The sequence below is a fragment of the Lynx rufus genome, unplaced genomic scaffold (genome assembly GCF_022079265.1).
Source record: "Lynx rufus isolate CCGP_SWC_20201006 ecotype Redwood Valley unplaced genomic scaffold, mLynRuf1.p SCAF_11, whole genome shotgun sequence".
In the NCBI taxonomy this organism is placed as follows: Eukaryota; Metazoa; Chordata; class Mammalia; order Carnivora; family Felidae; genus Lynx; species Lynx rufus.
Window position 1 is genome coordinate 43,630,354 of NW_025814825.1, and position 16,912 is coordinate 43,647,265.

At 37.1% G+C, this 16,912-nt stretch overlaps 1 protein-coding gene across 2 annotated transcripts in view; it reads right to left on the minus strand.

Moving 5' to 3' along the window:
* CFAP43 (cilia and flagella associated protein 43) overlaps positions 1 to 16,912 on the minus strand; it is a 120,364-nt gene that overhangs the window by 42,327 nt on the left and 61,125 nt on the right. The window contains exons 18-19 of one of the 2 annotated variants that reach the window (XM_047072704.1): positions 16,452 to 16,553; positions 15,587 to 15,664 (exon numbers count right to left, since the gene is read on the minus strand). In XM_047072704.1, coding sequence (XP_046928660.1) covers positions 15,587 to 15,664; positions 16,452 to 16,553 — 180 coding nt within the window. The remainder of the gene's footprint in view (positions 1 to 15,586; positions 15,665 to 16,451; positions 16,554 to 16,912) is intronic. The other variant, XM_047072703.1, reaches the window with a different exon arrangement.

The window sequence follows — 16,912 nt, forward strand, 5'->3', positions numbered from 1 at the left end:
TAGTACCAGGGGTGTTTACCACCAGGCAGAGAAAAATGAAATGAATATTTGAATGGGAGAAATAGGGCAATGACAAGGAGTCTGTCAGTGGCTAGAAGGAATTAGAGAACATCTCCCTCTGCCACAAGACAGGTGGCCAAGACATCTACCAACACCACCCATCCCTTCTCATTCTACTGAAAACAGAGCAATATACTTACTTAAGTCAGATCTCCTACACATCTTCCCAAGCAGGTTCAACTCGTAGAGTGAATTACAATGGGGCATGTCAACTTTAAAAATGAGCATGGAGTAATAAAAATAATAATACATCCCAATATTTGGAGAACAACAAGACCATTGAAGAGAGACAATAAATTCAATAAACAGAAGACTTGTTATGCAAAGAAAGGGAGTTAATTAAGCAAAAGTAGAATTTTACAGTAACTAGGTACAAAATGTTGTATATCATAAAAAGTATCAAGAGATTATAAAACTTAAAAACGTTGGTCTTTTAAGTTTGATCTTTGAAACAAAAATAATTCAATAGATGGGCTGAATAGCAAGATGGACAGTTGAAGATAATCAGTGATCTGCAAGAATCAGTTAAGAATTCTCCTGGGGTGTAACCAAACAAAATAAAGAGACAGAAAATGTGAAAGAAAAGTGAAGACACTGTACGATATATCTAGAAGGAGCTACAACTAACATGACTTCAGAAGAGGGGAGAATAAAGAGAATGGGGGCCATAGCGTTTAAAGAAATAACAAGGGAGAATTTTCAAAAACACAGTACAGCATGAATACTCAACTCTGAAAGGGCCTAACAAGTGTTGACCAGAAATGTGAAACTTAAGAACCAAATCTGAAACATTTCCAAAGGGGAAAAGAATATCATGAAATAGAAGAATCAGTCTTAGATTAGCAACACTGGATGCAAGAATACAATGCATCAACAGCTTTGAATCAAATGTTTGAGGGGAAGAAAAACCTTGAGCCTCTAATTCTGTACCATCAAATCATCATTCAAGTGAGAGGTTAAAATAGTCATTTATAGACAGGGGCTCAGAAAGTTCACCAATACCCACACAGCTGAAAGGATTATTAAGGATGTACTAATGCAAGAGGAAGGTGGGTAGAAAGACTTAAGTCTAAAGAAGATTTACATGTTTTTAGGAGTTTTTAAAACTAGCAAATTAGAGCTATAATTGCAAATTATATATCATTGAGAGAAGGTGAGGGAAACAGAGGGAGCTGGAAAAGTAAGACGCAACAACAACAAAAACACACTGAGGGTGTTGTCTTATCTGGGGGATGGATAAACCAGAGCTAAACCAGAGATAAACTGGATAAACCAGAGCTAAACTAAACCAGAGCCTCTCCAATTTTAATGTGCCTATGAATCACCTGTTAAAGAACAGATTCTGATTCAGCACATATGGGCTGGGGTTAAGATTCCAGGTGATGTCAGTCAGTGCTGGTGTGCTCTTTCACTGACTATGAAGACACCAGGAGAGGTGGAAAGACAGAAGACCAAGCATGTGGGTTATAATTTTTAAAACAGAAATAGAATTATGACTCCCAAAATAGTAAAGAAAAATAGAACAATAATAAAAAAAAATGGATGAGCAACCCAAGAAGATAGGAAAGTGGGAAAAAGAAATAAGTTGAAAATATGTTAAATAGAAAGCAAAAAATAAAATGGCAGAAATAATTTTAAATATATCAATAATCATAATAAATGGGGCTAACCTCACCTATTAAAAAGTTTAGATGGAATTTACAAAAAATAATCCAGCTGTATACTGATTGGCAGACAAAAGAAAGTTGGAAATAAAGGACTGGAAAAAGATATATATATATGTAGAGATATATATATATATATACATATATATATACACACACACATATATACGTGTATATATATATACGTATACATATATATGTGTATATATATATATACACACGTATATATACATGTATATATATATACACATATATATGTAAGTGCTAGAAAAAATACCAAGAAAATGGGAATATAAGAAACAAAATGTAGAGTAAGAACATTAAATGAGAAAAAGATATTTCATATGGACAAAAGGAATAATTTATTGAGGAGATCTGTTGTGCACATTTTGACATCTAACATAAATATTGATAGAAACAGAGGGATAAATTGACAAATTGCTAATCATAACCTAGATAACAACATCTCAAATAGCAAAAATGTAAATACAAATATGAAGAACTTGACACAATTAGATTGATCTAATAGGAATTTAAAGAACACTATATACCTCCCCCTACTGTCTTCCCCCACCAAAAAGACCCAGAGAATAAAATATTCTTTACAAACACACATAGAAAGGTAAAAAAAGTGACTGGATACAAGGCTACAAAGACAATCTCAACAAGATTTATTCACCGATCACAGTGAAATAAATTTCAATATTAGCAAAAAAAAAAACCCATATACAAAACAATCTATAATATACAAGGCAATCTGAAAATTGAAAACAAGCAAATGCATACACTCCTTTAAGAAATCCTTTGGTTGATGTGTTCAAAATGGAATTATAAATGTTTACAACTAAGGAACAATGAGAAAATTACTTATCAATACCAATGTAATATAGTCCAAGTGGTACTGAGAGGTATATTTATAGCCTTTCAAGCACATTGGAAAACAATAGGAAATAAACCAAGTTTTCAACTCAAAAAAGTGACAAAATGAGGACAAATAACCCTGAAGGAAGTAGGGAAGAACAAATAAAATTCTAAATTGCTAAAACCCTAAACTGGTCAAATACATAGGTATAAAATTATATATATGGTTCTCTTATAATAATAGTCAAGTCAATAAAAACTGTACCATATTAATAAAATAGAAACACTTATAAACTGTGATCAAGAAAAAAGATCAGGGGCGCCTGGGTGGCGCAGTCGGTTAAGCGTCCGACTTCAGCCAGGTCACGATCTCGCAGTGCGTGAGTTCGAGCCCCGCGTCGGGCTCTGGGCTGATGGCTCAGAGCCTGGAGCCTGTTTCCGATTCTGTGTCTCCCTCTCTCTCTGCCCCTCCCCCGTTCATGCTCTGTCTCTCTCTGTCCCAAAAATAAATAAACGTTGAAAAAAAAAAATTAAAAAAAAAAGAAAAAAGATCAAAGGCATAAATATAAAATCAGGAACAAAGAGAGAGCTATAACTGAAAAATCAGAAAAGACTTGAAATTAGACTATTCTATAAATATATCTTATATATTTTAAAATCTAGATGGGATGAACAATTTTCTAAGAAACTATAATTTATCAAATCTATACTTGAAATAGAAAACCTGATAAGACTAATGACTGTAGAAAAACTTGAAACAAAGAAAAGAATCAACTCTCATAACAAATCAGGCCCAGATGGTTTTATATGTGTGTGAATTTTTTGTTTCTCTTCTAATCAAAACTTAAAGGAGAATCCCACTTTATACAAACTGTTCCAGAGCATGGAAAAAAAGTAGAAAACTACTCAAGTCACTTTATAAGGCTAGTATAACCCTGATACAATAATTAGACAAAGAAAGTATAAGAAAACAATATTATTTATGGATAAAGATACAAAAATCCTAAATGAAATATTAGCAAATGGAATCTGGTGTACTACTTAAACTCTATCAGAGGAACTACAATATCTATCAGAGGAACACAAGTGTTTGATAAACTTCACAATAAAATTCACAAAAACTCTTAGGTAACAAGGGATAGAAAGGAATTTCTTTAACTTGTGAAAAAGGATATCTAACAGACGCTGAGACAAATATCATACTGAAAAGTTAGAACCTTTCCTGTTGAGGTCAGGAAGAAGACAAGCATGTCTACTCCTATGACCGCTATTATATTAGAAGCCCTCGACATAAGAGAAGAAAAAGAAATGAAATGGGGTGCCTGGGTGGCTCAGTCAGTTGAGCGTCTGACTTCGACCCAGATCATGATCTCACACTCATGGGTTCCAGCCCCGCATTGGGCTCTGTGCTAACAGCTCAGAGCCTGGAGCCTTGCTTCAGATTCTGTGTCTCCCTCTCTCTCTGCCCCTCCCCCACTCGCTTGTGCACGTGCACTCTCTCTCTCTCAAAAATAAACATAATAATAATAAAAAAAAGTAATGAAGTATAAAAATTGATGAGACATGATTTTCAGAAGATATGATCATTTACCTAGACAGTCCAAGAGAATCAACTGACAAAAAGGATAACTAAAAAGAGAATTCAGCAACATGATCAGATATAAAAGATAAAATCAGTAACATTCATATATACTAGTAGTAACAAATTAGAAATTGTAATAGAAAAATATTCCATTCACAAAAGTTTTAAAAAACCTACAAAATATCTAAAATGAATGTAATGAGAAGAGTATACAAAGTCATTTTTATACTATAACTTCACTGAACAAACTAGATTAAAAAATGTTTCTTTTAATGTTTATTTATTTTTGAGAGAGAAACAGCATGAACAGGTGAGAGGCAGAGAGAGAGAGAGGGAGACACAGAATCTGAAGCAGACTCCAGGCTCCCAGCTATTAGCACAGAGCCTGATGTGAGGCTTGAATCCACGAACTGCAAGATAATGACCTGAGCTGAAGTCGGACCCTCAACCGACTGAGCCACCCAGGCGCCCCATGAACAAACTGGATTTTAAAACAAAGACTGCAACAAGAGATGAAAAAGGCCAGAGGGTAGGAGGATATTTTTGCTTTTGGAGAGAGGACAGAGACAGGTGGGGAGAGTACAGGCAAAGCACTCCCCCAGAAAGCAGCTGGAGAGAAAGAGAGTGGAAACACCCACAAGAGACTGAACGAGAAAGGTAGAAAGGGAGAAAGGAGAAAGGGGAAAGAAAGGAGAGGGTTTAAATATCAACAAGACTCTACAAACAGGGGAGTGCAGAGTCTGAAACTCTACAGCTTGATACGTGGTGGAGCTCTGGTGGGAAGGGTGAGTCCCCAGGAGCAGACGGTGAGGTCCGAGGGTCCTTGGGTCACATAGGGAGAGGCAGTTCCCTGCTGGGAGGACATTGGTAAAGGCTGTATGGCCTCCCCACAGGCAAAGGTCCCAGTGGACCCCAGAGAACAGCTACATTAGCTGGTGTTGGAACAAGGACGTTAAGGGTGAAGCCTAGCACTGGATGTGTGTTGTGATTTACCATAATCCCTGAAATGCTGCTGCTACATGATTGCATAAACTTTTTCTGCGGCGGGCTGGCACCCGGCTGCAGTCTCTGGGCATCTGCAGCAGCACAGTCACACAAACGTACCATTGCTGGGTGAGAACCTCCTCCAGAGGGTCTCAGTGGGTCAAAGCTGCAGGGCCCTCAGTAGTGAGGGGTTTGGAAACACAGCCCCACCTGAGATAAAACTCATGAGGGAGGTATCACCTGGCAGGCTGACAGCTTAGTTATGGACTTTGTAGGTCGGGAGGGGACAGAAGCTGGAGGCAAAGGTGGGGTGCTTGACTGCCCCTTGGTGAGAGCACAGAGTCCTAATACTAGAGACTGGGTAGCTGGGTGACACCATTTTCACCCCTCCCACACATGCACATACATGCGTACATACGCCACAACGATGCGCCCAAGTAAACTAAGCAGTGCCATCTAGTGGAGAACGGAGCCATTACACCAAGCCCCAGACGACTGGGCCAACTGTGCTCTTGAGGAACACTGCGTTTCTCCGCCTGCTTAGTTTACAGATTATAAAGTGCTTCACGGCTTGACTTCTAGGGGAAACTGGTTATCACTTCAATTGTATTTCATTCTGTTCCCTGGCCCATCTATTCAATTTTTTTCTTTTTCTTTTCATGTTCTTGAATACAGAAGGAAAAAATTTATTTTTATTTTCCGTTCTTATAAAAAAGATTTTTCTTTAATTTTATTCTATAGTTTTTTACTTTTTTGTAAATTTTTTAAATTCTATTTTATTTTATCATTTCATGTTACTCTATTGTATTCACTTCTTTCATTTTCAAATGTTTTCCTTTTTTTTCTTTTCTTTTCTTTCCCTTTTTCCTCCATTCTATCAAGCTTCTTTCAACAACCAGACCAAAACACACCTAAATGTCCTTTGACATTTTAGTGTTGTTTTTAATTTTTAATTTTTAATTAATTTGTTTTTATTAATTATTCCTTCAAAATGATGAAACAAAGGAATTCACCACAAAAGAAAGAACAGAAAGAAATGACAACCAGGGACTTAACCAACACAGATACAAGCAAGATGTCTGAGCCAGAATTTAGAATCATGATAATAAGAATACTAGCTGGGGTTGAAAAAAGCGTAGAATCCCTTTCTGTGGAGATTAAAAAAAGGAAAATCTAGTCAGGACGAAATTAAAAATGCTATAACTGAGATGCAATCTTGAATGGATGCCCCAGCGGCAACGATGGATAAGCAGACCAATGAATCAGCGATATAGAGGCTAAACTTACGGAGAATGATGAAGCAGAAAAAAAGAGGGAAACTAAGGCAAAAGAGCATGATAAAAGAATTAGAGAACTCAGTGACTCATTAAAAAGGAATAACCTCTGAATCATAGGGGTCCCAGAAGATGAAGAGAGAGAAATTGGGGTAGAAAGGTTATGTGAGCAAATCATAGCAGAAAACTTTCCTAACCTGGGGAAAGACACAGAAATCAAAGTCCAGGAAGCACAGAGAACTCCCACTAAATTCAACAAAAACCAACCATCAACAAGGCATATCATAGTCAAATTCACAAAATACTTAGGTAAGGAAAGAATTATGAAAGCAGCAAGGGAAAAGAGGTCCTTAACCTACAAGGGAAGACAGATCAGGTTCACAGCAGACCTATCCACAGAAACTTGGCAGGCCAGAAAGGAGTGGCAGGATATATTCAATGTGCTGAATCAGAAAAATATGCAGCCAAGAATTCTCTATCCAGCAAGGCTGTCATTCAAAATAGAAAGACAAACAGTTTCCCAAACAAAAACTAAAGGAGTTTGTGACTAAGCCAGCCCTGCAAGAAATTTTTAGGAGGACTCTCTGAGGGGAGAAAAGATGAAACAAAACAAAACAGACCCAAAACAACAAAGACCAGAGAGCACCACCAGAAACTCCAACGCTACAGGCAAAACAATGGCAATAAATTCATATCTTCCAGTACTCACTCTAAATGTCAATGACCAAACACTCCAATCAAAAGACACAGGGTAATAGAATGGATAAGAAAATAAGATCCATCTATATGCTGTTTACAAGAGAACCATTTTAGACCTAAAGACACCTTTAGATTGAAAGTAAGGGGATGGAGAAACATCTATCATACTAATGTTCACCAAAAGAAAGCCAGAGTAGCCATAATTATATAAGACAATCTAGATTTTAAAATAAAGACTGTAACAAGAGATGAAGAAGGGCATTATATCATAATTAAGGGGTCTATCCATCAAGAAGATCTAACAATTGTAAACATTTATGCTCCAAATGTGAAAACACCCAAATATATAAATCCATTAATCACAAACATACAGAAATTCATTGATAATAATACCATAATAGTAGGGGACTTCAACACCCCACTCACAGCAATGGACAGATATCTAAATAGAAACTCAAAAAGGAAACAATGGCTTTGAAGGACACACTGGACCGGATGCACTTAACATATATATTCAGAACACTTCATCTTAAAGCAGCAGAATACACATATCTTCTCGAGTGCAAATGGAACATTCTCCAAAATAGACCACTGGGACACAAATCAGCCCTCAACAGGTACAAAAATATTAAGATCATACCATGCATATTTTCAGACCACAATGCTATGAAACAAAATCAACCACAAGAAAAAAATTGGAAAGACAACAAAAACTTGGAGACTAAAGAACATACTAAGGAATCAATGGGCTAACCAAGAAGTTGAAGAGGAAATTAAAAAGTACATGGAAGCCAATCAAAATAATACCACCACAGTCCAAAACCTCCAGAATGCAGCAAAGGCAGTCATACGAGGGAAGTATATAGCAATCCAGGCCTTCCTAAAGAAGGAAGAAAGGTCTCAGATACACAACCTAACCTTACACCTTAAAGAACTGGAAAAAGAACAGCAAATAAAACCCCAAATCAGCAGAAGATGGGAAGTAATAAAGATTAGAGCAGAAATGAATGCTATCGAAATCAAAAAACCAGTAGAACATATCAATGAAACCAGGAGCTAGTTCTTTGAAATAATTTAAAAAATTGATAAACCCCTAGCCAGTTTGATCAAAAAGAAAAAGGAAAGGACCCAAATAAATAAAATCAAGAATGAAAGAGGAGAGATCACAACCAACACTGCAGAAATAAAAACAATAATAAGAGAATATTATGAGCAATTATATGGCAATAAATTGGACAATCTGGAAGAAATGGACAAATTCCTAGAAACATATAAACTACCAAAACTGAAACAGGAAGAAATAGAAAATTTGAACAGACCCATAACCAGTAAAGAAATCAAATTAGTAATCAAAAACCTCCCAAAACACAAGAGTACAGGGCTGGATGGCTTTCCAGAGGAATTCTACCAAACATTTAAGAAGACTATTAGTCTTCTATAGTCAATAGTATAAGTTAGTAAATAGTAAAAGAATACTATTTTTTGAAGCTGTTCCAAAAAAAACAGAAATGGAAGGAAAACTCCCAAACTCATTCTATAAAGCTAACATTACCTTGACTCCAAAACCAGACAAAGACACTACTAAAAAGGAGAACTACAGACCAATTTCCCTGATTAACATGCATGCAAAAATCCTCAACAAGATATTAGCCAACCGGATCCAACAATACATTAAAAAAATTATTCACCGTGACCAAGCGGGATTTATACCTGGTATTCAGGGCTGGTTCAATATCTGTAAAACAATCAATGTGATACATCACATCCATAAAAAAAGGACAAGAACCATACGATCCTCTCAATAGATGCAGAGAAAGCATTTGACAAAATACAGCATCCTTTCTTGACAAAAGCCCTCAAGAAAGTAGGGACAGAAGGAGCATACCTCAAGATCATAAAAGCCATATTATGAACGATCCAACGCTAATATCATCCTCAATGGGGAAAAACTGAGAGCTTTCCCCCTAAGGTCAGAAACACGACACGTATGTCCACTCTCACCACCGTTATTCAACATGCTATTGGAAATCCTAGCCTCAGCAATAAGACAACACAAAGAAATAAAAGGCATCCAAATCGGCAAGGAGGAAGTCAAACTTTCACTCTTTGCAGACAACATGATACTCTATATAGGAAACAAAAGAGCCCACCAAAAAACTGCTAGAACTGATCTATGATTTCAGCAAAGTCTCAGTATATAAAATCAATGCACAGAAATTGGATGCATTCCTATACACCAATAATGAAGCAACAGAAAGAGAAATCAAGGAATCGACACCATTTACAATTGCACCCAAACCCATAAATACCTAGGAATAAACCTAACCAAAAGAGGTGAAAAATCTATATACACTGAAAACTATAGAAAGCTTATGAAAGAAATTGAAGAAGACACAAAAAATGGAAAAATATTCCATGCTCCTGGATAGGAAGGACAAATATTGTTAAGAGGTCAATACTACCCAAAGCAATCTACATATTCAATGCAATCCCTATCAAAATAACACCAGCATTCTTCACAGAGCTAGAACAAGCAACCCTAAAATGTGTATGGAACCAGAAAAAGACCCGAAATAGTCAACGCAATCCTGAAAACCAAAGGTGGAGGCATCACAATCACGGACATTGACCTGTATTACAAAGCTGTAATCATCAAGACAGTATGGTACTGGCACAAAGACAGGCCATAGATCAATGGAACAGAATAGAGAACCCAGAAATAGACCCACAAACATATGACCAACTAATCTTTGACAAAGAAGGAAAGAATATCCAATGGAATAAAGAGTCTCTTCAGCAAGTGGTGCTGGGGAAACGGGACAACGACATGCAGAAGAATGAGCCTGGACCACTTTCTTACACGATACACAAAAATAAACTCAAAATGGATGAAAGACCTCAATGTAAGACAGGAAGCTATCAAAATCCTCAAGGAGAAAGCAGGCAAAAACCTCTTTGATCTTGGCCGCAGCAACTTCTTACTCTACACGTCTCTGGAGGCAAGGGAAACAAAAGCAAAAATGAACTATTGGGACCTCATTAAAATAAAAAGCTTCTGTACAGCGAAGGAAACAATCAGCAAAACTAAAAAGCAACCAACAGAATGGGAGAAGATATTTGCAAATGACATATCAGATAAAGGGTTAGTATCCAAAATCTATAACAAACTTCTCAAACTCAACACCCAAAAAACAAATAATCCAGTGAAGAAATGGGCATATAACACGAATTGACACTTCTCCAAAGAAGACATCCAGATGGCCAACTGCACATGAAAAAATGCTCAACATCACCCATCATAAGGGAAATAAAAATTAAAGCTCCAATGAGATACCACCTCACACCAGTCAGAATGGATAAAATTAACAACTCAGGCAACAACAGATGTTGGTGAGGATACAGAGAAAGAGGATCTCTTTTGCACTGCTGGTAGGAAAGCAAACTGGTGCAGCCACTATGGAAAACAGTATGGAGGTTCCTCAAAAAATTAAAAATAGAACTACCCTATGACCCAGCAACTGCACTATTAGGTATTTATCCAAAGGATACAGGTGTGTTTATAGCAATGTTTGTTTTATAAACCAATGTATATAGCAGCACTATTGATAATAGCCAAAGTATGAAAGAACCCAAATGTCCATCAATGGATGAATGGACAAATAAGATGTGGTGTATATATATATACATATACATACATACAATGGAGTATTACTCGGCAATCAAAAGAATGAAATCTTGCCATTTGTAACTATGTGGATGGAACTAGAGTGTATTATGTTAAGTTAAATTAGTCAGAGAAAGAAAAATATCATATGATTTCATTCATATGAGGACTTTAAGATACAAAACAGATGAACATAAGGGAAGGGAAGTAAAAATAATATAAAAACAAGGAGGGGGAGCAAAACATAAGAGACTCTTAAATACAAAGAATAAACTGAGGGCTGCTGGAGGGGTTGTAGGTGGGGGGATGGGCTAAATGGGTAAGGGGCATTAAGGAAGACACTTGTTGGGATGAACACTGGGTGTGATACAGATAGGGGTGAGCACTGGGTGTGAGCACAAAGGGGATGAATCACTGGAATCTACTTTTGAAATCATTATTGCACTATATGCTAACTTGGATGTAAACAAACAAACAAACAAATAAAATTATTAAAAAAATAAATAAAGGTCACATTGCTGGGTGGGGAGGAAGAAAGAAACAAAACAGATGAACATATGGGAAGGGGAGAAAAAAGAGAAGAGAGGGAAACAACCACAAGACACTCTTAATGATAGAGAATAAACTATGGGTTGATGGAGGGAGGTCAGTGGGAGATGGGCTAGATGGATGATGGATACTAAGGAAGGTATTTGTGATGAGCACTAGGTGTTGTATTTAAGTGATGAATCACTGAATTCTACTCCTGAAACCAATATTGCACTGTATGTTAACTAAAATTAAAAACAAAACAAAACAAAACAAAAAACTTCACTGAAGAATTCTTAACTGAATACAGATATGTATTATTTACATATAAATAGTATACTTATATAGTACATATTACATATAAAATTTATATTATAAATTTTTGTAAATTATGGGGCATCTAGGTGGCTCAGTTGGTTGAGCATCCGACTTAAGCTCAGGTCATGATCTTGCTGTTCTGGACTTAGAGCCCCGCATCGGGCTCTGTGCTGACAGCTCAGGACCTGAAGCCTGTTTCAGATTCTGTTTCTCCCTCTCTCTCTGCCCCTCCCCCACCTGCAGTCTGTCTTTATCTCAAAAGTAAATATTAAAAAAACTTTTTAATAAAAATTTTTTATAAATTATGTATTTCTATAAACTTTCAGAGAGCAAATAAACCCTCACCCAAGTAAAACATAAGCAATATAGTCTCAAAGTCAGATCAGAGTTTTTCAAGCCAATGAAAAACTTGGAGTTTGACAAGCCAATTTTAAAATTCAAATAGAAAAATAAGTGCATAAAAAGGCCAACATTTTTCTTTTTTTAAAGTGTAAAAGGAGAGAGGTGCCTGGTTGACTCAGTCGGTTAAGCATCCGACTCTTGATTTGGGCTCAGATCATGATCTCTTGTCGCGGGATCAAGCCCCATGTTAGGCTCCACATTGACAGCATGGAGCCTGCTTAGGATTCTCTCTCCCTCTCTCTCTGCCACTCTCTCCCCACCTCAATAAAATAAAATAAACATTTTAAAAAATTAAAAAGGATTCTCTCTGCCCCTCCACCACTCACACGTGTGTGTGCTCTCTCTCAAACTAAATAAATAAACATTAAAAAAAAGAATAAAGGGAGAATTACTTTCAAAGTATAAAAATGTTTTTATTTTATAAAGCTAGCTATCAAAATAGTTTGGAATTGGCTTTGAAAATTATCAATACTCAATTTCAGAATAAAGTCCAGAAACAACACTGTATATGCGGGAACCCAGGGATTGATAGAGGAGGCTCCACAAATCAGTGGAGAAAAGGTGGTATATTCAATAAAAAACACTGGCAAAATGGGCTGTTTATTTGAAAAAATAAATTTAGATCCATACCTCATACCATTCATGAAGTAAATTACAGATTAAATAAAGGAGTATTACAAAAAAGTACGTGGGACTTTGGAAGACCTTTTAAGATCAGACACACTAAACAAAAGCTCTAAAAAAAAATCAATAAATTTGGATCATAATTTTTAAATTCTGCATTTCAAAAGGCACATTATAAAAGCTAAGACACAAGAAAAAATATACATAGCATATTAGGTTGACCTGTGTAAAACTGTGATCTCATGTGGTTCAACCTGGTAATAAGAGCCACCTCTCGATTTTCCCCTTGCCCCTCTCCATGCTCTTTCCCCTCCCAGCTGACTGTGGTGAGATCCAGCAGGGCGACCTTGGATGCCTCGTATTGAAGACAGCTGAATCTCTGCTGCGTGCATCTCTGAACAACTGCATGGAACTGAGCCACTAATGACCTGGAATAAACTTCTAATCTCTGCGCCACTATATTTTTGGAGTTTAGTTATTATCACAGCTTAACTAGCCCTAATTATCACAAATAAACGTAAATTAAAATAAAAATAAAGAACTCCTATGATCCAAAAGACAAAGACCAACAACCCAATAGAAAAATAAGCAAAGGATACAAACAGGGAATTCCTAGAAGAGGGAATACAAAGTCTTAAAGAGTTAGGAAAAGATGCTCAACCTAGTTAGTAACCAGGAAAATAAAACAAAGGGGAGGAAATTCCCGAAGAAAAATTTGAGGACATTTCCCAGAACTGAAAATCAAAATTTTTTTTTAAATTTTTTTTATTGAAAGTGCTCACCAATGCCTAACATACGGAAAAGACAGAGCAAACAAACTGGGTACAAAATAGATGACACAGTCACTTGGGATAACTGGGGAGAGGAACTTTTACAAAAGTATTGTCAGGGTAAAGGAGAGCAGCTAGGCATGATAAAGCATCTCCCACTGGCAACCACAGAAAGCTATCACCGTTCCTACGTCCTACCTACTTCCTATGTGAGAAGGGCAAGGGGGGGTGGAGTAGTTACTGGAACTTGGAAAGATCGGAGGCTTTGGGAAAGGCCTAGCTGTCACTGCCAACTCATGATACCACAAAGAGGCCACTGGAGGAATAAAGGCTCTGCCCTCTGATCTCCTGCTGATGCCACTCACTGGTTACACCTAACCAGAAGCCAGGGGCAAGGTAGTACATTGATGCAGTCCACAAAGGCCAGCTTCTTGCGGCTGAGAACAGGATGGAAAAGGGCAGAGAGTATATTTGCATCCTCAAACCAAGAATATCCACCCAATTTATCAAGAAGCATAATTGTGAAATTTCCTAACAGCCGGGATAAAGAAAGGATCCTGTAAGTTTGCAGAGACAAAGAACTGGGAATCAGAAAGGTATTGGACTCTCTAAAGCAAACACTGAAAGCTAGAAGATGATGAGCAAGCCTTTAAAATTCTGAGAGGAAATCAATAAACCCCTACACAAGCTATCAAATGAGCACTGACAGTAGGATAAAGACATTTTAAGAAAAACCAAGTCTTAAAAGATGTCCCTCTCACATGCCCTTTCCCAAGAACGGAGCTAAAGCTCTTACAACTCTAGGGGGCGGGCACCATTCATACAGTATAACATTTAAATGGCATGCCAGAAGCACAGCTATCTGAAAAATGATGTCTTCAAGCATGGGACAACACAGTAGTCCTGCTTAGGAAGCTATTGGAAGATGTACATCAAGAAATGGGGCTCCAGGGGCGCCTGGGTGGCTCAGTCGGTTAAGCGCCCGACTTCAGCTCAGGTCACGATCTCGCGGTCCACGAGTTCGAGCCCCGCGTCGGGCTCTGGGCTGATGGCTCAGAGCCTGGAGCTTGCTTCCGATTCTGTGTCTCCCTTTCTCTCTGCCCCTCCCCCATTCATGCTGTGTCTCTCTCTGTCTCAAAAATAAATAAACGTTAAAAAAATTTTTTTTTAATAAAAAAAAAAAAAGAAATGGGGCTCTGGAAAGAGGGGCTCCAACTCAGGAGGCAGGTGAGAGGATTTCCCAGGAGAATGGACAAGATGAGTCCCTAGGACACATGTTCCCTAGACCATTTGCCTGGTGTAGGGAGCAAGGTGCTTATATTGGAGCTGGAAGATGGAAAGGCAGGTCATAAAAACAAACAAACAAACAAACAAACAAACAAATAAACCAAAGCATGACAGCTTGATTACCTCAGGTATTTGTATTGGGAAGAGTTTTTAGCATTTTAAGAGAGTCTGAATAGGTAATAGGTATATAGAAAGGCTTATACTAAAACAAAAGCAATTGTGAATTCCAGGAAAAATATAATTATAAAATGGAAATGTAATCATAACATACCATGTGGCTCAGCTCTGAAGAACTTTTACGTAGCTATAATAGTGTGTGTACGGAGTATGGATTTATGTGTATGTTGTACTGATAAGGGATGTAAAAGAACCTAAATACTCTTCTTCCATGCCAGGAAGCCCACCATTAATGTCAAAATAGAAATATCAAGAAATAGCAGTATTAAAAAGACTATTTAGAAAGAGAGAGGTAAATATCCAAACAAAAAAGCTGAAAGAATTGAAAACATGTACCTCGGGAATACAGGAATCCTAGTGAAGACAACTAGGGCAGGTGTTGCTTTAAAGACATTATTTTTAGTTACATAACTCATTATTTAATTTTTAAAAGTGTAAACAAATAAGTTTGATAAAAATAAGTATTAAAAAAAAAATAAGATCCAGTGTTTCAGGAAGACGGGGAAGAAAACCACTGTTTATATTTAGTGTTGTATGGTAAAAATCCCACCATGTTAAAAGCATCTCAGAAAACTGAGCTTACTGGCAGAGGAAAAAATGGGTAGAGCTCCTCATGTTGTGTTGGATGAAATAGTAGAAAGTAATTTTAGACAGAGGGCCGATGTATTAGTATATGAAATCACAACACTTACGGTTTTAGCAAGTGCTTTGATTCCTGTTTTTATCTCTTTCCTTTTCTTGGAAAACAGTTTAACCTCCTTTCTGATGGCCTGAAATGGAACAAGTATATCTCTTAGATAGGCAAGAGAAATGATAGTTATATGACAGATAGGTAGACGCATACATACATAGGTACATAGATACATAGATACATAGATAGCACTTCTCTAGAAATAAACAAAAAATAAAGACTAATGATACAACGTGCACATGAAATAACACCACTGCAACGCCTTGCTTAAGTCAACTGCTACTACGTAAGTGGCCATCGAAGTAACTTGCAACTGATGTCATTTATAAGGCCATCGGAAAGAATAAGTAGTAAAAAAATTAAATAAAGCATAGTTGACAAAGGAAACCAGTCTGCTATTTTATGGGGAACTTGAATGGGACTAATAAGCTAAATCCAGGCACAAGCTACTACCTTTGTGACCTTCCTGCACATCTGAAGCTACCAAGTCCTTTCTCCTGTTTCTGGACCACCCTTTTTCTTTAAATCAACTTTGCAGTGTCCCTCAACACTCACTCCAACACGAGGTATCTGATTATTCTTCAGTTTGGCTTCCCTAGACATTTTGATTCTGTTCCACATTGCTTTAAGAACACTTCTTAAAGCTCAAAATAACCTAATCTAAAAGATTGGGCTAGTTTAGGGTGTTTGCTTTCAGGAAAGTTACTCTTGTATGGTGCAATGCTCTGCCTGGTAGTACCTACTAAGCATCTACTACTATCTACTAGTATCTACTAATATCTACTTCCTAACTTTCCAGTGGGTTTTCATAGGAAGCTAGTCTATTTGGCACATTATTTCAAACCTCTTCCATGTTTTATAAATACCTCTTGGCTTTTTTGTTGTATCCAGGGAATTTCCTTTGAATTATCAACTTGGGTTAATTCCTCTTGTGATGAATCAATGCTTAACTTCGTATCTTCATTTACCTTAGAAGAAGACAGATATTTCTTAAAATTAAAATTCTTCTTCTCCCACCCTACTTCATATAATTGCTTTGGATCCCTCTGCACTAATTGCATTTTTTTTAAAGAATACCAAAAAATTTTCCTGCCCGAGATGTAATGTTTTATTAATTTAATTCCTACCAATCTGTCCTTACAATAGCCACACTTTTCACTGAGAAAGCAGAAATGATCAGACAAGTCACACATTTACCACATCCCTCTTTGCCTCCTTCCTATAATTGTAGATCACATGCTCTGCCTATCACGCCCTGCCCAGCCATTTGTACTTAGGATCTCAATCTTTTCCTCCTTCTTTACACTTAAGAGGTCTTTACACTTGA